The 21,953-nt window shown below is 50.1% G+C and overlaps 1 protein-coding gene across 1 annotated transcript in view; it reads right to left on the reverse strand.

Moving 5' to 3' along the window:
• LOC133140799 (pikachurin) overlaps window positions 1–21,953 on the reverse strand; it is an 80,974-nt gene that overhangs the window by 46,342 nt on the left and 12,679 nt on the right. The window contains exons 3-7 of the mRNA XM_061261010.1: window positions 15,828–15,914; window positions 15,297–15,323; window positions 14,487–14,604; window positions 12,638–12,773; window positions 7,271–7,437 (exon numbers count right to left, since the gene is read on the reverse strand). Coding sequence (XP_061116994.1) covers window positions 7,271–7,437; window positions 12,638–12,773; window positions 14,487–14,604; window positions 15,297–15,323; window positions 15,828–15,914 — 535 coding nt within the window. The remainder of the gene's footprint in view (window positions 1–7,270; window positions 7,438–12,637; window positions 12,774–14,486; window positions 14,605–15,296; window positions 15,324–15,827; window positions 15,915–21,953) is intronic.

The raw sequence follows: 21,953 nt of genomic DNA on the forward strand, positions 1-21,953 counted from the left end.
ACAGAGGCTGGTCATAGGGAGCCATTACAGAGGCTGGTCATAGGGAGCCATTACAGAGGCTGGTCATAGGGAGCCATTACAGAGGCTGGTCATAGGGAGCCATTACAGAGGCTGGTCATAGGGAGCCATTACAGAGGCTGGTCATAGGGAGCCATCACAGAGGCTGGTCATAGGGAGCCATTACAGAGGCTGGTCATAGGCAGCCATTACAGAGGCTGGTCATAGGGAGCCATTACAGAGGCTGGTCATAGGGAGCCATTACAGAGGCTGGTCATAGGGAGCCATCACAGAGGCTGGTCATAGGGAGCCATTACAGAGGCTGGTCATAGGGAGCCATTACAGAGGCTGGTCATAGGGAGCCATTACAGAGGTTGGTCATAGGGAGCCATTACAGAGGCTGGTCATAGGGAGCCATTACAGAGGCTGGTCATAGGGAGCCATTACAGAGGCTGGTCATAGGGAGGTACAGCGGAAGTCCCGCTGAATGCCATTTCCGGTATACTGCTAATGCTATGCTAGCAGAATTCAACATAGACCGTAACAACAACTTTATATAAGCAAATGAAGCATTACATCATTCTACAAACACAAAATCCACATATTATCACTATGCAGCTTTCCGTAGCTTATTCAAGATTTTTGTAGTTACGAGCGTACGGTCAGATTTGTGTACCAAATACAACAACAAAGATGAAGTTATCTATCCTGCGATGTACCAACACATTCGCACCCATGGGTTTTTTTCACGTAATTTTGCTTGACAACGGTTGCAGGACTGAATTGCACCAGGCACGATCAATCGAGCCAAAAAAAGTATTTGAATTCATTGAAGTCTTTGACCCAGTTATGATGGTACTGTATGACATGTTATGAGGCAGCAGCCTTAGCAAGTGTTTTTGGCGATGAAGTGAGCATGCATGTGCAGTGCAGTGACCTCGATCAGGACAGAGGGCACAGACCTCGGCCCTTGACCCCCACCCCCCCTCCCTCTCTGCGGGAGGTCCGGCCTGCTCTTAATCCTGTCTGATGCGGACAGGGAGTAACCCGATTTCACCCAGCAGAGGAGGGGTGGTCGGGGGGTGCGTGAAGCAGGGGGATGGCCTCTCCAAACCAAACCACCAAGGTTTAAGATGCTTAATTCGATTAGCCCTGGTTAACCCTCCAACAGCCACGGTGCGTGCCAGGGCTTTCGTCCCACCCCGGCCCCCACTCCCACCGCACCCAATCTGCTCAGTGCGATTTCCTGCCTGCACCAATTAGATCTGGGGAAGGCTTTGGAGAATGCCATAATCAAGCCGCAACGGTGCTCTTGTGCGAAACAGCACTCGTCTGGCACAATACACCCACTAAAAACATGGGAGTAATCTAGAGCAGTGGTCTCCAACCCTGATCCTGGACAGAAACAGGGTCTGCTGGTTTTCAGGATTACTCTGCACTTAACCCTCGTGTTATGTTCAGAATTTACATGTCAAATTGAGCCCAACAGTTGCAATAAACACAAAAATATTGTAATTGACAAGTAGTGTGTCACCTTCTCATTGTCTCCCAAATTACAAGCCTTGTATCCATAAATATGACAAATCTGTGAGAACCATCTCATTTTAGAGCCCAAGGAACAGCAATTGAAAACAACTCAAACTCCACCTCACCTGCAATGATCTATTTGAACCATTCCATCTGGATTCCGTACACAACACAGCACCGAAACAGTCGGGCCATCCTCCTCGACCTGTGTAGCTTTTGACACCATCAACCATGCTATTCTTCTCTCCCGTTTGGAAACTTCCCTCAATATCACTGGCACTGCCCTTTCCTTGGACAGACAACAATACATCAGCATAAACAACTGCAACTCTACCAGTGTTCCCCTCTCCCAAGGTGTCCCCCTCGGCTCAGTGCTTGGTCCTCTCCTCTTCATACTCTGCGTGCTCCCCCCCGTCGTCATAATCTCAGTTTCCACTGCTATGCCGATGACGTCCAGCTGCACATCCCCACCAAACCATCTCCCCTGCCTCTCACTCCACCCTGACCAACTGCCTGACAGAAATAAGATCATGGATGCAAGTCAGCTTTCTGAACTGAACTGTGAAAAATGGGAAATGATCATTATGGGTTCTAAAGCTGTCAGCAAAACCACTCCTTCACCATCGACAGTTTCACAGTGCTCCCCTCACCTCATATACCTAACCTTGTAGTACTTTTTGACAATAACCTTTCTTTTCACAAACACGTAAATCACACAACGAAAACTGCTTTTTTCACCTCAAAAACATTGCCCGCCTCCCCCCATTCCTCTCCTTCGCTGCTGCTGAAACCCTGATCCATGCCTTCATCACAACCCGCATTGATTATCCCTGATCCATGTCTTCATCACAACCCCCATTGATTATTGCAACAGCATCTTCTAAGGCACATCCTCCAAAATTCTCAATAAGCTTCAGCACATTCAGAACTCCGGTTAGACAACAAATTAAATTCAAACTCTTACTCATCACCAACCAGGCTCTCCATAACCAGGCTCTTCATAACCAGGCTCCTCCATAACCAGGCTCCTCCATAACCAGGCTCCTCCATAACCGGGCTCTCCATAACCAGGCTCTCCATAACCAGGCTCCTCCATAACCAGGCTCTCCATAACCAGGCTCTCCATAACCGGGCTCCCCCCCTACCTCACCGACCTTCTCCACCACCACACTCCCTCCCACAACCTCCGTTCAGCTGATGCCAACCTGCTGCCCCCCCCCTGCAGGACCCAGTCCCAGACCTGCCCCCCCATGCAGGACCGAGCCCCAGACATGCCCCCCCCCCCATGCAGGACCGAGTCCCAGACCTGCCCCCCCTGCAGGACCGAGCCCCAGACATGCCCCCCCCCCCTGCAGGACCGAGTCCCAGACCTGCCCCCCCCCCCCTGCAGGACCGAGTCCCAGACCTGCCCCCCCCCCCTGCAGGACCGAGCCACAGACCTGCTGCCCCCCCTGCAGGACCGAGTCCCAGACCTGCCCCCCCTGCAGGACCGAGTCCCAGACCTGCCCCCCCTGCAGGACCGAGTCCCAGACATGCCCCCCCCTGCAGGACCGAGTCCCAGACCTGCCCCCCCCTGCAGGACCGAGTCCCAGACATGCCCCCCCCCTGCAGGACCGAGTCCCAGACCTGCCCCCCCTGCAGGACCGAGTCCCAGACATGCCCCCCCCTGCAGGACCGAGTCCCAGACATGCCCCCCCCTGCAGGACCGAGCCCCAGACCTGCCCCCCCTGCAGGACCGAGCCCCAGACATGCCCCCCCCCATGCAGGACCGAGTCCCAGACATGCCCCCCTGCAGGACCGAGTCCCAGACCTGCCCCCCCTGCAGGACCGAGTCCCAGACATGCCCCCCTGCAGGACCGAGTCCCAGACCTGCCCCCCCTGCAGGACCGAGCCCCAGACCTGCCCCCCCCCCCTGCAGGACCGAGCCCCAGACCTGCCCCCCCCCTGCAGGACCGAGCCCCAGACCTGCCCCCCCCCCCCCCCATGCAGGACCGAGCCCCAGACCTGCCCCCCCCCTGCAGGACCGAGCCCCAGACCTGCCCCCCCCCCCCCCATGCAGGACCGAGCCCCAGACCTGCCCCCCCCCTGCAGGACCGAGCCCCAGACCTGCCCCCCCCTGCAGGACCGAGCCCCAGACATGCCCCCCCCCCCTGTAGGACCGAGCCCCAGACATGCCCCCCCCCCATGCAGGACCGAGTCCCAGACATGCCCCCCCCTGCAGGACCGAGTCCCAGACCTGCCCCCCCTGCAGGACCGAGTCCCAGACATGCCCCCCCCTGCAGGACCGAGTCCCAGACATGCCCCCCCTGCAGGACAGAGCCCCAGACCTGCCCCCCCTGCAGGACCGAGTCCCAGACCTGCCCCCCCTGCAGGACCGAGCCCCAGACCTGCCCCCCCTGCAGGACCGAGCCCCAGACCTGCTGCCCCCCCTGCAGGACCGAGCCCCAGACCTGCCCCCCCCCCCCTGCAGGACCGAGCCCCAGACCTGCCCCCCCTGCAGGACCGAGCCCCAGACCTGCCCCCCCTGCAGGACCGAGCCCCAGACCTGCTGCCCCCCCTCCCCGTGCACGACTGAGCCCCAGATCTGCCCCCCCCCTGCAGGACCGAGCCCCAGACCTGCCCCCCCCTGCAGGACCGAGCCCCAGACCTGCCCCCCCCTGCAGGACAGAGCCCCAGACCTGCCCCCCCTGCAGGACCGAGTCCCAGACCTGCCCCCCCTGCAGGACCGAGCCCCAGACCTGCTGCCCCCCCTGCAGGACCGAGCCCCAGACCTGCCCCCCCCCCCCTGCAGGACCGAGCCCCAGACCTGCCCCCCCTGCAGGACCGAGCCCCAGACCTGCCCCCTCCCTGCAGGACCGAGCCCCAGACCTGCCCCCCCCCCCCTGCAGGACAGAGCCCCAGACCTGCCCCCCCCTGCAGGACCGAGCCCCAGACCTGCCCCCCCATGCAGGACCGAGCCCCAGACCTGCCCCCCCCTGCAGGACCGAGCCCCAGACCTGCCCCCCCCTGCAGGACCGAGTCCCAGACATGCCCCCCCTGCAGGACCGAGCCCCAGACCTGCCCCCCCTGCAGGACCGAGCCCCAGACCTGCCCCCCCTGCAGGACCGAGCCCCAGACCTGCCCCCCCTGCAGGACCGAGCCCCAGACCTGCCCCCCCTGCAGGACCGAGCCCCAGACCTGCCCCCCCCCTGCAGGACCGAGCCCCAGACCTGCCCCCCCCCCCCTGCAGGACAGAGCCCCAGACCTGCCCCCCCTGCAGGACCGAGCCCCAGACCTGCCCCCCCTGCAGGACCGAGCCCCAGACCTGCCCCCCCTGCAGGACCGAGCCCCAGACCTGCCCCCCCCCTGCAGGACCGAGCCCCAGACCTGCCCCCCCCCTGCAGGACCGAGCCCCAGACCTGCTGCCCCCCCTCCCCGTGCACGACTGAGCCCCAGATCTGCCCCCCCCCTGCAGGACCGAGCCCCAGACCTGCCCCCCCCTGCAGGACCGAGCCCCAGACCTGCCCCCCCCTGCAGGACCGAGCCCCAGACCTGCCCCCCCATGCAGGACCCAGCCCCAGACCTGCCCCCCCCTGCAGGACCGAGCCCCAGACATGCCCCCCCCCATGCAGGACCGAGCCCCAGACATGCCCCCCCCTGCAGGACCGAGCCCCAGACCTGCCCCCCCCATGCAGGACCGAGCCCCAGACCTGCCCCCCCCATGCAGGACCGAGCCCCAGACCTGCCCCCCCCTGCAGGACCGAGCCCCAGACCTGCCCCCCCCATGCAGGACCGAGCCCCAGACATGCCCCCCCCTGCAGGACCGAGCCCCAGACCTGCTGCCCCCCCTCCCCGTGCACGACTGAGCCCCAGATCTGGGGAGACAGGGCCTTCTCCATCACTGCCCCCTCCCTCTCGACCTCTCCCCCCAAATCCATCCGTGACTCTTCCTCTCTGTCCATTTTCAAAAAATCCCTCAAAACTCACCTTTTTAAAGCTGCTTTTATGCCTCTGTTTATTCTTTTTTTTTGTACCATTTATTAGTATTTTAATCATTGTATCACTTTTATGTAAAGCGTCTCTGAGTACCTTGAAAAGCGCTCTATAAATAAAATGTATTATTATTATTATTAAAGTTTGGCATCTGTACGGGAAAGTGCCACCAGAATCATACACAAAGAAATCTGAGATAAAAATAAAAATGGTTTATTTTCTTACAGTTACAGAGGGTCAGAATAACCCTGTACAACACCATGCCAAGTTGGTACAGGACTTAGCATTATGTCTATTGCATTTTTACTGTTTAATCCCACCAAATTAGAAAATTAGAAAAATCATACAGTATCAAGGTCAGGTGAAAACAAGCAGACCGTGTGGCTCTCCAGGACCAGGGTTGGTTGAAACTGTTCAAGTAAACATCCAGCTTCAGCAGTGGATAGTGTGCAAGAACGTAAGCTACATAAGTGACCCGGAGATCAGAGCATCTTCTAAGCTATCCCGCATAACCCACTTATTTTCTCCGGCATAAAAAGCCAGCGATACAGTGACTAGGGGATTCCAACATGGAGAGCACTGAAACGTAACCATCACACGCAAGTGAAATGTGGTCAATGTGCTTCAGAAATGCCTCCTGTAGTCTTCTGAATGTTCACAGATTACAACGAACGAGCGAGATATGACTCACAATTCCACCCTGACGGACAGCTTGATGTGCCATCTTTTTCTCCACCGATAGGAGGTCTGTTTTCTGAGGATGGATCCCTGTGGTATGGGATCCATTAATCAGTTCTGCTTGGAAAGCTGTTGAAGTCAATTACACCACGCGGGGTTCGGATCCGCCCAACAAATATGCAAGCCAATTTCAAGCAACATATACTTCAAATGAGATATCGAGAATATGACTGGTCTTGTGTGCTAACTTGTAATGATAGAACAGTGTACTGTGCTTTACTGTAGACTAATGTGCATTTGTCTTTTAGTCCACAAGTGCATTGTGGGTATACTTTGCAGAATAACCTGAATTGAGGATATTCAGTAATTGGCTTTATGAATTACTTGATTGAATTACTGATCATTATTGCTAAGAAGGGATTGAAACCCCAGTACTAAACAGGCAAAGGTACATCTAAGTGTCCGCATAGTTCACATGCATTTATGTAAAATCAAACTGGTCATATACAATACAGCAGGAACTGGGCAATCTAGTCAAAGCACAGAGGAGTTTCAGAGCTGCGGTTTCAAATGGAATCTAATCCATTTCACCTAAACAAGCTCGTCAAACAACACACTCACACACAGGCACACACACACACACACACACATACGCACTCGGAGAAACAACACACAAACCCACACAGGCACACACACATACGCACTCGGAGAAACAACACACACTCACACTGTGCTAATGTCCATCAGTGAACAGAAATGTCACCAAAATAACGGTGCTTGGTTCAGTTCTGTTCAAACATGTCAGTTTTGTGGGATTCTGCTAGAGGCCACTACCTACACAGTACATCGACTTCCACCGTGATTCACTGGTTCCTGCTGGCGATCCAAACAAAAGGCATCTACAACTTCCATGAGATACAGCCGAACACAATCACCTCCCACAGTGAAAATACAAACTCGCTTTTAGTGGGTATTTATTATACAGTAAAATTAGTTGTTAAATCAATTTGGATAGAGCACATTACCTCCTGACAGAGTACATTCCACATACTAGAACACAAGAACATCATTTTAGGATTTAAAAAAAGTTACTCACCCAGGGTACGGACTGGGTAGTTGATGGCACTAGGTGGGCTTGCTCCGTGGGTGTTCACGGCTCGAACCACAAACTGGTACTCTGTGTCGGGAATCAAACCTTTCAGAACCATGGAATTGGTTTCGATTGGCTCCCTGATGTAAGTCCACTCGGTATCCAGCTCTGGCCTGAGGACGGAGATCACAGGGATTTAAACACGGAACATTCTGGAAATATTCTGACCAAGGGCGGTATCGTCCTGTTTGAAGCAGAGAGCACTGTCAGACAGCAGTGTGGAGTAGTTACAAAACCTTTGGTAGCCCATGTTTATAAACTGTAGAATGCAGTTGCGTGATGGTTTGAACCTTTATTTCTGTAGAAGTTTCTGTAGAAAACTGCTATTAACCCTTATGAATAACCCCCCTATTAGTCCAAAGCAACTTGTTTGTAACGTGATTTCCCATGTTTTGGCATAATTATTGGATGGCATTACACACAAAAATCTTACTTTTTGTACTTTTAAGCCTGATCTATACTTCCCTGCACACCTTAGCGAGTGTCATAGGACAAAAATGTGTTCAGTGCGGCTGCAGAATTTTATGTTGCGGATAACATCTCTGTTGCAGTGTGTACAGGACCGGGTCAGCCAGATGGAACACCAAAAGCCATCATCATGGGCACATCAGGGTCATAAAAGCTCAGGAGCTCGGCCCTCAGGATTGGTCAAATAGTTTGGAGTCCGATGTGTCGTTATAACAGAGACCACAGAACCCGCACCACAGGCCCTAATACAAGGATAAATGTGAAACGTCACGCAACGCAGTTTTACTGCTGTTGCCTGGGTTACAAGGTTACAATGAAGCTACTTCAGTCCGACTCGGTAAGGGTGCAGGGAAGGGAGGGTGGGGGGGTGTGGGGGGGCACACATGAAAGACGGCGCCTCTACTACCCTCAGCAGCGTGACGGGGGAGCCTGGCGGGGTGAGGAGTTTTTTGGGACTAGCGCTAGGCTAGGTTAGCGACAGGACTTCATAAGCGCTGGCAGGTGACAAAGCCGTGTCTGGCTGCGCACTGCAGACCCGCGCTCTCGCTCTCTTCCACTCCCTCCTGTGCACAGCCTGGCTCAATCTGCTCATCAATCAAAACCACTGGGTTTGAACATCAGCAGACTCTTCGCTTCAGTTCTGGGGTCTTCCTACGTTGTCTGATGTCGTCACTTTCCCAAGCGTGCCTGCTGAGCTGCATGCCCTGTGTTTAGGCTGGTGCTGGGGACAGGCGCTGCGAATGGGACCGGAGTCCGCAGAGGTCTGGCTCCAGTCAAGAGTGTGACACTCACTGCCACAGCTGGCTGCTTCTCCTCTTCCTCCGTGCAGAGCGAGATGAGGAGCAGGCTGCGCCCAAGGGAGTTATGGGAACAGGGGTCAGGGGTCAGGGGTCAGGGGTCAGGGTTCTGACTTGGCTGCAGGCCCATCAGCGGCAGACATCAGCGGCATCTTACCACTGCACTAATCATTTGCACACACGGCTTTTTGCATCGAACAGAGGGGCAGTTTGGCAATGAAGTCAAACAATGCAGGTCCAATGATCTAAGCCCAATTAGCAGCAGAATTCACATTATACAGTATACCACAAGTCAAAAAGCACCAGCTAGATGACATGAAAAAAAAATCTTTTATACGCTTCCAGAAGTCTCCCTCCCTCTCTCGGCAAACCGATTTCTGCCAGGCGGTCAACTGTCCCACAATGCAGCACATTGTCTCTTAAGCTCTGAGAATGAGAGGCATGGCAGAGCCCTTATCAGAGTCACCCCATTCAGTCGCTAATGCCCCTTTGAACGCGTGACAACACGGGCCAGGACGCACCCCCGTGACACACATAATGGGAGACATTCTCTCCGCTCAGGGGACAGGGGGCAGGTCGCGTGCAGTCTGCTGCAGAGCTGCATTTCTGCTCCTGCTCCCCATGGCAGCCGGCCCTTTCCACGGGTTTCTGTCCGATGAATCACCTAAAAATTCAGAATATCCGTTTGCGGTCAGACGTGTAGAATACTGTGTTGTTCCGGAAATGTTTGAACTCTTTGGTCATTTCAAGACTTCAACAAAGACTGAGCTCGTCAGGAGCGATTGGGGGTTAGGTGTCATGCCCTGGGACACTTCGACACACCCAGGGCGGGATCGAACCGGCAACCCTCCGACTGCCAGACAACTGATCTTACCTCCTGAGCTAATGATTAGTGAAGGGACACGACCTACCCCAACCTAATAATCAGGCCTATAGCAGAACTTACATCCATCCATCCATCATCTAACCTGCTGACCTGCTTATTCCTGGTCAGTGTCTGGTGTTTTCCCAATGCATGCTGGGTTACACCCTGGGAATGTTGCCATTCAACCACAGGGCACACACCCCATTGAATCACACTCATACCGAGGGGCTATTCAGACTCAACTCAAACCCATTCACCTGACCTGCATGTCTTTAACCAGTGTGCCTTTGGATGGGGGAGGACATGGGCACAGGGAGAACGTGCAAACTCCACACAGAAAGGTCAGGACTCAAACCCAGGCCCTTCCTGCTGTTACCCAAGAGCCACCATGCCACCCTGTAGAGGAAAAACTCTTGAGAAAAGTACGGTGACACGGAATGTGCTATGCTTTTATTGCCGCTCTGACATTATCAAAGACATAGATTACCGAAAGCGCCTTGGCCATCTGGGGATTTAACCCGGCCTGATGTACAGTAGAGTACAGTAGACCCCTCACATTACTAAAGCCGCAGATGCATAATGCTAACACATGACCATGCACTATAATAATGCGCACATACGTTTTAATCCCAGAGGAGACGTTGGCACTTTATCCCAGATAGCTCTTGATCCCTCAGAACACAAACTCGTGAACTCCCAAAGATGCAAAACTGAACTGATTTCATCTCCATTTCTTTCACACCGCAGAGCGATGAGAGTGCCTGCTTGCCCAAAATACTTGACTGTTGCACAGGCGATGGTCACAAAGATGCTTTTCAGAGAAACAGAAAAGAAAAGGCCAAATACCAGGCCAGAAGAATTTATTCACTGACCGTATATATGTAGTGTATCATACATCAGGCTTATGCTGCACAATAATGAACAAATGACATCGCTCACCTCAGACAGGTGAAACAGCCTCAGACAGGTGAAACAGGAGCTAGGTTATGAACAGAGAATCTTTGGGTTCTCGCAGGTCGCTTTGGGAAAGCTTTTTCTCAGATAAACACCGACTCCACAGAGCTTTTCAGCTTTTCAAATACCCAACAGGACTGTTCTTTCTCTTCTTGTCAGCCCAGAAAGAAGCATGCGTTTTCAATTACCCCTCCTTTGAACTCGACCGCCCCCGCCAGTTTGAACTTTCCACCATCCGCGGCTCTGACCGCACACAGGCCGTCCTGTGGCCGTGTTTACTTCCTCGGGACTGAAACCATCTGGGTTCGTCCCCCCCGGTCACTTCCTTTTGGTTGGGCTGCTACTGCCCCCATCTATGCGGCTCTGTACACAGACAGCCAAGCAGCTGAACAGACCGGAGCCTCTGACGGCTTCTTTTTTTTTCTTTCTTTCAGTTTTTTTGATTGGTATGTTCATCCCGAGAGACACAGGCAAGTGAAGCTTTCTGATTGGACTGCACGCTTTGCACAGTACATTCATTAATTAATTCATTCATTATCCTAACCCGCTTATCCTGAACAGGGTCGCAGGGGGACTGGAGCCTATCCCAGCATACATTGGGCGAAAGGCAGGAATACACCCTGGACAGGTCGCCAGTCTATCGCAGGGCACACACACCATTCACTCACACACTCATACCTATTAGACTCTCCAATCAGCCTAACCTGCATGTCTTTGGACTGTGGGAGGAAACCCACGCGAACACGGGGAGAACATGCAAACTCCACACAGAGAGGCCCTGGCCGACCGGGATTCAAACCCAGAACCTCCTTGCTGTGAGGCGGCAGTGCTACCCACTGCACCAAAAACAGTACAATGACATCATAATTATGAGCCTTTGTAAAGGACGTTTAGTATTTGCGAGGATGACCAGTTTACTAGCTAAGGGGTGGTGAAGGACGATGTCATTTCCTGGATTTAAGGCCAAAATGTTTTTCCACCAGTTCATTATACAGCATACACCATTACCAGTATGTTTGTAGATTAAACCACGGTATAGCATTTAAACAAAAGAACTGTTATTCATGAGTCATAGAGTGCGTCCCAATACTCACAGAGATCTGTCCTGCACTCGCCTCCCCCCGCCATTGGGCAGTATGGGGGGAGGAGAGGAGCGGAGGAAATGGGATAGTTTTTTTACATTCTGGGAGGCACCCATGGATGCATCACCGGGACGAACACTGATCTGGGATCTGTGAGTCTACGCTCTGATAGTTAGGGAGGAACACCAGGTTTAACCCCCTTCACTTTCTGTTCCTTAGGCTCTAAAATGAGATGTTTCTTACAAATTTTTCATATTTAAGTGTAGTAATTTGGGAGACAATAAGAAGACGACACACTATGTGTCAAATTTTTTTATTCAAATATTTTTGTGTTTATTTCTAGTGTTGGGCTCAATATGACCCCAACTGTAAAACCGGTCATGACATGTGAACATAACAGAAGTTTGCTTTTGACCGAGTGGAGGGGATGGTCTGTGCACCAGCCATGACTCTCCACCATATGACTGAGCTTAAGCCCAGACACATGTTCTCACTTCTGTTTCTTTTGTTTTCCCTGAGCAGTTTTCTTCAGTTGTTGTTATGACTGTAATCAAACCCTCCAGCTGAGACCGTCTGTCTATAAAACCAGCTGTGTAAACAGACCAATGCAACACAAAATGGCTGAAAATGAACTGCACTCACTGTATAAATGTGTTCCCTATACAAAACAAAGAGAAAAAGTCAGCTTTAGGCAAAGCAGGATGCCTACTGTACATTTATTCACAACAGGGGTGTCAACCCTGCTGAAAAAAACAGCTCAAGCTAGGTTTTGAAACAGCTGGTAGCCAGTTGTCCAGATAGACCAGCTCTGTAATCAACATGGTTTGACCAGTTCAAGCTATGTTTTGAAACAGCTGGTTGCAGGTATTTCAAGCTGGTCATAGCTGGGTTTTACACCAGGGAATGGGGTCAATGTTCACAACCTATTTATAACTCTGTGATGTCATACACAATAAATGAGAATCTGCTCGCGAGATACAATGTCATGCCATTTTTGTCAGCGGTGGGCATGAAGTACATGAGGGCTGGGTATTTAAGGACAACGTTCTCTCAGGAATAGCATTATGTGGTCAACAACCTCAAACATCTTTTCAGCAAAAGCAACCTCAGCGTTTTCCCTGGCTGTAGAACCACCATAGAGACTCACCTGATGTAGGCCACCAGGAAGTGCAGGATCGGTGAACTTCCCTCACTTTCGCCGTTTTGCCATGACAACGCCAGCTCTGTGTCTGAGACCACCCTGACCCCAGGGCGGGTGGGGGGAGACGGGGGCGCGCACTTATCTGGAGAAGGGAGAGAGGAGGTCAGAGCCTCCAGCTGCATCCAGGGCCGATCCGTTTCAGGATTTTGTGCCAACTTCTGGTCTTAATGATTTAATTTACGCAATCACATCTTATCTGACATGAGCACCGGCTACAGCTGCAAGTGTGTCCTGATGATTTCACTGTGCTCAAGTACAGGCTTGAACCAGGGTCATTTATAGAGCTGTCAGCAAATTAAAAACAAGGCGATTGGTTGGAACAAAAAGCAGTACGCAGACCGCCCTTCGAGGCCTCCTGATCTCACTCAAACCACACCAATGACAGTCAAAGCTAAATTTACTACAATTTTCAGCTTTTAAATTTATGGAATTAATCATTTCTTTAATATGAAAAATACCAAAATATCTCCAACATTTAAAAAATATTTTACCTCTTGGTCTTTTGATAAATATTCCTTTTTTGAGAGCTTTTCTGTACAAACCTCATGGAAGCAAAAAAAAAAGTGTTTTTTAAATGTATTTTTAAAATGATTATCTCATTTCCATTTGAATATCACATCTTTCATTTTCAACAGCCGCAATAGTTCCTCTGACAGTCATAAAATCCATTGCATAAAAATGTCGATCTTTTCTCTGTAATTCAGAAGCCCTTTCCTAACAGACATAATAGATGGACCTCACAGTGCTGAAGAGACTCTGACGGGGGCACATTAGAGCAGAATTATGGGCGGCATTGTGTGCAGCTCCTCGTTCCGAACGGCTCTCCGCTGGGCGGATACACCCCGCACCCTCTGGCCTCTTTTCAAACCGCTCTCCTCAGTCATTACATCTATTCTTCTCCTCTTTCGCAATCAGCCCAAAAAGCCCCCGTTCACTTCACCGCTCGAAGCTGAACGGGGGGCCTGAGGAAATAAAACGTGTAGCAGGCGGCCTTTTAGCGTCTGCAGGATGAAACGTGGCCTTTTAGCGTCTGCAGGAGGAAACGTGGCCTTTTAGCGTCTGCAGGAGGAAACGTGGCCTTTTAGCGTCTGCAGGAGGAAACATGGCCTTTTAGCGTCTGCAGGAGGAAACGTGGCCTTTTAGCGTCTGCAGGAGGAAACATGGCCTTTTAGCATCTGCAGGAGGAAACATGGCCTTTTAGCGTCTGCGGAAGGAAACGTGGCCTTTTAGCGTCTGCGGGAGGAAACATGGCCTTTTAGCATCTGCAGGAGGAAACATGGCCTTTTGCTCGGTCCGCCTTTTTAGGAGAATTTTCTGAATTAATTAACAAAGGAATACAGTAAGAACACAGTATACAGGGGATAGTAAACAAACAGAGCAAAAACAAAGGAGCCAGGGGTATATCACGCTTGACAAAAATATGATAAAGATATTAAGATATTAAGATTATACACAGATATTAAGTGTTTTGATAGCATTTTTGTTAGTTGAATTAGAAAGTAGTTTCACATATTGTTCAACATCTTTCATGAAAACAACAAAGTAAGGTTTTGTATCACTAAGTTTACATTAATGAATGAAAAATTTTATTAAAAAAACATTAGTCTTCTTTTCTTCTTTTCTAAACATCACATTTTCCCAAAATGAATAAAATTCTTTAAAGATATTATCAATGACAAATCTGCAAAGGTCTTGCCAGAATTTCTGGGTGTGAGAACAATGCTGGAATATGTGTGAAGCTGTTTGTGGGCCTTCATCCCCCCTCTGAGGGGAACAGCGGAGAGGAGCCACTCACCGAGCGGGGCGGTGCTGATGTCCCGGGGCATGCTGGGCCGGCCCTGGCCTGCCCACCCGTACGCCCCCACGCTGACGCGGTACAGAGCGCCCACTCTGAGGCCCCCGATCTCCACGTCCTGGCAGCCCACCACAGAGCCACAAACACCCAGAGCACGCGTTAACACCCAGAGCACACCCAGAGCACGCCTTAACACCCAGAGCACGCCTTAACACCCAGAGCACGCGTTAACACCCAGAGCACGCCTTAACACCCAGAGCACGCCTTAACACCCAGAGCACGCCTTAACACCCAGAGCACGCCTTAACACCCAGAGCACGCCTTAACACCCAGAGCACGCCTTAACACCCAGAGCACACCTTAACACACTTCTCGGCTTCCACACTTCTCTTTCCCTGTTTCGCTATTTTCATTTCCTGACTGTGTTTTCCCACACTCTTTACATTAGTCATTTAGCGGACTCTCTTATCCAGAACGACGTACAGTAAAGTGCAAATCTTAACCTGGGACAGGTGCATTGAAAACCCTAGAGAACCTAGAGGAAAGTACAGTTCCAAGTCCTAGAGTGATCACATAGATACAATTTGACCCCTTGAAGAGTACATCAACTTTCCAGCTAGCATACCAGGGTTGGCAGCTAGAATACCCCGAATACTACAATAATTATACATAAGTTATATTATAATCTATGATCTTCCCGTCATAAATCGCAGTGACAGTTGTAGCACACAAAAGCCTGAGTGAAAATATACTGTGGCGATAACAGAGTAGCATACAGAATAAACAGAAGCTGAGAAAAATGCCACTTACAAAGCTCGCCTGTCCATCAAACTGTCCCTGGGAAGAAAAGCAAGAGAAAGCATCATGTGTCAGTGCTTTATGCAGGTTTTATACTGCTAATAAATTGTCACCACAAAATATACAGCAAATGTATTGCTGGAATATCTGATTTGTACCTCTGGTGATCCATGTGGCAGATCATATTTTAACAATGAATAACAGGCCATATTTCTATTGTCTGAACACAAAATATGTATTAGTAACTGAAGGTGAAACTCTGTTAAAGGGGAAAGCTATGTTTTGTGAAACTGACAAAATGACTATACAAACAAACAAATATATAAATTCTGAGGTTGACATTTGTCGTTCTTCGTGCTTAGTAAAGGCCGATTGTACACACTTACAAACAAAGGACAGACTTTCAGTGGAATTCTCCATCAAATGTGCATCGTGTTACGGTACATACTGTTCACATTTCTTAATGCTGTCATAACACCGTTATGGAATATGATGAACCCGGAGCACAGGCTCTCGAGGCTCAGAGAGGAACAGGCAGCTCACAGTGGTGAGACTCTCCAGGCTGAGGGGAACCTCCAACGTCACCGCTGAGCTCGCCGTCCGGCCGCTCCTCACCTCCGTGTAGAACACCTGCACAGAAACACACACGCACACACAAACAGTGAATGTCCTTCTCCCTCGTTCAAATTCACAAAGAGTACTGCAGGTTTTACACTCCCCGAGTATATCTTCATGAGACAAGCCTTTTGGCCCAGTAGTTAAAGGTACAATAGGTGATTTCTGACTTCTAACTCAAGCTCATTGGTTGAAAATTGGTTCTATTTGCCACAGTCAATGGCGTTTCAATGTCAGCGCGTTTACAGAGAAAGGGGAGGGAGAAACAGTGTTGTGGTTTGAAGGTGTTTGTTGCTGCTATTCCTCTCTTGACCGTTAGAAGTCTGACATTATCTATTGTACCTTTAAGGACTATAAACACAGGCAGAGGGTAAGTGAACATGACACTGAGTCTGAGACAGGAAGGGATTTACAATGATCTTATAACAATGTGCACAACAATGGTACAATCTTACCTATTGTCAATCTTTTAACAATTGTGTTTCAACACAGAAATCTTACCTATTGTCAATCTTTTAACAATTGTGTTTCAACACAGAAATCTTACCTATTGTCAATCTTTTAACAATTGTGTTTCAACACAGAAATCTTACCTATTGGCAATCTTTTAACAATTGTGTTTCAACACCGAAATCTCCTACTGAACCTTTAAAAGGCCCTACAGCATTGTGACAAGGAGACCCCACATCACGCTGGGTCTGGCCCACTGGCTCAGGCGGCTTATCTACGTCACGCAGGAGTGCAGATTAGAGGGAGTTTATGCCAAACACATTTAAAACACCGGCACTTAAGCTTCTGACTGGTCTTTGATTCTCTGAGAAGAAAAGGAACAGGCATGCCAGGCTATGTTCAGAGTGGACTTCTGTGGAAGCTGTCAGATGGTGACCAATGAACAGGGACCAGTACAGGGTGTGACCTCAGTCACAGAGGGGACAGTACAGGGTGTGACCTCAGTCACAGAGGGGACAGTACAGGGTGTGACCTCAGTCACAGAGAGGACAGTACAGGGTGTGAGTCAGTCACAGAGGGGACAGTACAGGGTGTGAGTCAGTCACAGAGAGGACAGTACAGGGTGTGAGTCAGTCACAGAGGGGACAGTACAGGGTGTGAGTCAGTCACAGAGGGGACAGTCACAGGGTGTGACCTCTGTCACAGAGGGGACAGTCACAGGGACCAGTACAGGGTGTGACCTCAGTCACAGAGGGGACAGTCACAGAGGGGACAGTACAGGGTGTGAGTCAGTCACAGAGGGGACAGTACAGGGTGTGAGTCAGTCACAGAGAGGACAGTACAGGGTGTGACCTCTGTCACAGAGGGGACAGTCACAGGGACCAGTACAGGGTGTGACCTCAGTCACAGAGGGGACAGTCACAGAGGGGACAGTACAGGGTGTGACTCAGTCACAGAGGGGACAGTACAGGGTGTGACTCAGTCACAGAGGGGACAGTCACAGAGGGGACAGTACAGGGTGTGACTCAGTCACAGAGGGACCAGTACAGGGTGTGACTCAGTCACAGAGGGACCAGTACAGGGTGTGACCTCAGTCACAGAGGGGACAGTCACAGAGGGACCAGTACAGGGTGTGACCTCAGTCACAGAGGGGACAGTCACAGAGGGACCAGTACAGGGTGTGACTCAGTCACAGAGGGACCAGTACAGGTTGTGACTTCAGTCACAGAGGGGACAGTCGCTGTCTTCCCTCCCCAAGCTCCACCCTGTCACAGGTCTCACCCGTCTCGTTACAGTTCATTATTTGTGATAATTAGATTATTAGCTCCCTTCGTTCTGTTTATTTACATTATTGTCTGCACGTGTGTCATGGTGAATATACACTCAGTCAGCACTTTATTCTAATACTGGGTAGGGCCTCCCTTGGCTCTCAAAACAGCCTCAATTCTTTGTGGCATGGATTCCACAATATGTTGAAAACATCCCTTTGAGATTCTGTTCCATATTTACATGACTATATTATGCAATTTCTGCAGATTTGTCAGCTATGAATCTCCTATTCTACCACATTCCAAAGGTGTTCTATTGGATTCAGATCCGGTGACTGGGAAGACCAGTGAAGAACACTGAATTCATTGTCATGTTCATAAAACCAGTTTGAGATGACTTTTGCTTTGTGACATGGTGCATTATCATGCTGGAAGGAGCCATTAGAAGATGGGTATATTGTGGCAATAATCGAATGGTATTAATGGGCACCAGAGTGAGCCAAGAAAACATCCCCTACACCATTACACCATGCCACCAGCCAGGACTGTTGATACAAGACAGTTTGGGTCCATTGATTCATGATGTTGCCACCCAAATTCTTAGCCTGTAAATCTGTATGGCCACTGCAGCCTCAGCTTTCTGTGGAACCCAACGTGCTCCTCTACACTTGTAGCCCATCCACCTCAAGGTTCGACACGTGATGCATTCCGAGATGCTTTTCTGCTCACCAGAATTGTACAGAGTGGTTATCTGAGTTACCATAGCCTTTCTGTCAGCTCAAACCAGTCTCAACAAGGCGTTTCCATCCGCAGAACTGCTGCTCACTGGATGTTTTTTGTTTTTCGCACCATTCTGAGTAAACTTTTCATGTTGTGCATGAAAATCCCAGGAGATCAGCAGTTGCAGAAATACTGAAATCATGCCGCCTGACATCAACAATCATGCCACGGTAAATAAGACAGATCATATTTTTTATTGTTTTTGCTCCTGACCCATATCTGCATGACACGATTGGATGAATAAGTAGGTGTCCAGGAGTTCCTAATAAAGTTCTCAGTGAGTGTATGTTCCTGCTCCTGTTGTTCATTGCTGAGTCTGTGTTTGAACAACCTCAGTTCGTCACCAGTGCCTTGTGATCCTGTTGCATCTCAGTGCCTTGTGATGCTTGTGATCTCCAGAGCTCCAAGTATTTCGTTTCCCCCCTGTCCCTTTTCCCAAGTTCTCCTGTTAATGCAGTTTTGCCTTTGTGGATTTTTATTTGTTTTTGACCATTCAGTGAAGATCCTTGCCTCCTTGTGTTCCTGCACTTAGTTCATCCTTCCTTAGTTCCTCCCTTGTGACATCACCGAGCCACACATAACCAGTGTTTCCTGCAGTGGTTTATAGAAATGGCGGTGGATTAAGAAATTAAAAACGAATAAAAAAAAAAAGAATCCAACTGCGTTGCAAAGGTGAAGTCGAACAGTGGCATTTGCTGGTTTAAAATGACATTGCGAAGTTTGTCATTCAATTTTTATCAAATTGGACCAATTTCAAGGTTTATTAATCTTAAATCCATAAAATACCAGCATTACCATGTAACATTTCCCCTCCCCCCACCCCCAGTCGCCAGTGCACCTCCACTGTAACCCGTCCCTCCTTTTAACCCCCTCCAGACTGAAGGTCGTCACCAGTTCAACAAGATTGTGGTCCTGTACCTCGTAGCCACTGTCTTGTTCTGAAATGTTTTTACATTAGAAATATCAACTCGGAACCAAACACATTTTCACATGCATTGGCTTTCTTGGAACAATGATTAAGGGTTAACAACTCCTCTGGCAAACTTTTTTTTAATGGCAGAAGCACAGTTCTTAAGCACTGGGATTGTGTAATGCTTCCACACACAGCGCCCCTGTGAGAGGATCCTCTTTCTCACGGAATAAAAAGAGTGTGGGAGACGTCTCAGTCGGGTCAGAGCAGGGTTGCTGATGAAGGAGCGTCAGCGTTTCTGCTGAAGAGGAGCGTCAGGGTTTCTGATGAAGGAGCGTCAGCGTTTCTGCTGAAGAGGAGCGGCAGGGTTTCTGATGAAGAGGAGCAGCAGGGTTTCTGATGAAGGAGCGTCAGCGTTTCTGATGAAGGAGCGTCAGGGTTTCTGATGAAGGAGCGTCAGGGTTTCTGATGAAGGAGCGGCAGGGTTTCTGATGAAGGAGCGTCAGGGTTTCTGATGAAGGAGCGTCAGCGTTTCTGATGAAGGAGCGTCAGGGTTTCTGATGAAGAGGAGCGGCAGGGTTTCTGATGAAGGAGCGTCAGCGTTTCTGATGAAGAGGAGCGGCAGGGTTTCTGATGAAGAGGAGCGGCAGGGTTTCTGATGAAGAGGAGCGGCAGGGTTTCTGATGAAGAGGAGCGGCAGCGTTTCTGATGAAGAGGAGCGGCAGGGTTTCTGATGAAGAGGAGCAGCAGGGTTTCTGCTGAAGAGGAGCGGCAGGGTTTCTGATGAAGAGGAGCAGCAGGGTTTCTGATGAAGGAGCGTCAGCGTTTCTGATGAAGGAGCGTCAGGGTTTCTGATGAAGGAGCGTCAGGGTTTCTGATGAAGGAGCGGCAGGGTTTCTGATGAAGGAGCGTCAGGGTTTCTGATGAAGGAGCGTCAGCGTTTCTGATGAAGGAGCGTCAGGGTTTCTGATGAAGAGGAGCGGCAGGGTTTCTGATGAAGGAGCGTCAGCGTTTCTGATGAAGAGGAGCGGCAGGGTTTCTGATGAAGAGGAGCGGCAGGGTTTCTGATGAAGAGGAGCGGCAGGGTTTCTGATGAAGAGGAGCGGCAGGGTTTCTGATGAAGAGGAGCGGCAGCGTTTCTGATGAAGAGGAGCGGCAGGGTTTCTGATGAAGAGGAGCAGCAGGGTTTCTGATGAAGAGGAGCAGCAGGGTTTCTGATGAAGAGGAGCGGCAGGGTTTCTGATGAGAGAGCGGCAGGGTTTCTGATGAAGAGGAGCGGCAGGGTTTCTGATGAAGAGGAGCGGCAGGGTTTCTGATGAAGAGGAGCGGCAGGGTTTCTGATGAGAGAGCGGCAGCGTTTCTGATGAGAGAGCGGCAGGGTTTCTGATGAAGAGGAGCGGCAGGGTTTCTGATGAAGAGGAGCGGCAGGGTTTCTGATGAAGGAGCGGCAGGGTTTCTGATGAAGAGGAGCGGCAGCGTTTCTGATGAAGAGGAGCGGCAGGGTTTCTGATGAAGAGGAGGGGAAGGACCGGCCGTCTGCAGTTCAGTGCTGTGGCTCATGCTCAAATATGACACGGTCAAATAAAATGTGGCAACACTGACCGCTGAAATCTTTGTGTAAAAGCTGTACCTCATCCAACAATGTAGGCTGAACGTACACTAAAATGTTATTAATAAAAAATAATTCATTACAAGCCTTGTTTGGTGTCCTCGAAAATACGGAATATATGGCGATATGAAGAAAAATACGTATTAACCCTACAAAGCCAAGTGACACAATTTGTGTCAGAAAGGAACTCTTTCTCCTGAACGTAGGATCATTTGTTTCTTTCTTTGTTATGCAGGGAAGACTTGCATCATTCAAATATGTCAAATTGACGGACATATTTTAGCTAAATTTAGCTACATTTTGGCTGTTTCGTCAGCACCGGCACTAGCAGCTAAACTCAGCGCTGAGAGGACAATTCAGTCGTCATGCTGCTTCTTCCGCACCGCAGGCTCCAGCTGAGCTCACCCAGAGCAGTCAGAGGAGGCCCTGAGACCTGGCTGCCATCAGACCGACCAGCAGGGGGCGCTAGACAGCAGTGAACCCATTCCATTCAATCCGAGGCCGTGAGGCCCGTCTATGTGCCACAGCTTGGTGCTTTAACCAAATTTTATTATCATGGAAGTGACTGCATCTGATACGTTATGATGCTTGGCCAACCAAAGCATGACCCTGGGTATTCATTCAAAATATCTGCTCAGGACTGACTTGCTTCCAAGTGGCAGACTTCAGAAAGCAACATGCATGAATGGCTCAGGTCTACATCTACAACACAATGTTTCAGTCTACCTCAGTTTCTCCCAAACTTGATCAGTACTAAAGTTGTGTTGTGTATCTTACATCCTGCCCAGCTTCATCTAAAAAATGGCAACAAATGGTTTAATTAGCAATGCAGTAAGTTAGTAAGTCATATGATTACCAAAATGTTCAGCACATCTGAACATGCACAGACTATTATTACCTCCGGTCTGAATTTACTTAGGTACACTATGGTCTTAATTAGACCTCATGCCTACATTAAATGATCCTAAACATATTGCAGACTGTTGCAATTTGAGGGTATTTTCATCTATATTGAGTGATCCATGTAGGAATTATAT

The sequence above is a fragment of the Conger conger genome, chromosome 11 (genome assembly GCF_963514075.1).
Source record: "Conger conger chromosome 11, fConCon1.1, whole genome shotgun sequence".
NCBI classification, from domain to species: Eukaryota; Metazoa; Chordata; class Actinopteri; order Anguilliformes; family Congridae; genus Conger; species Conger conger.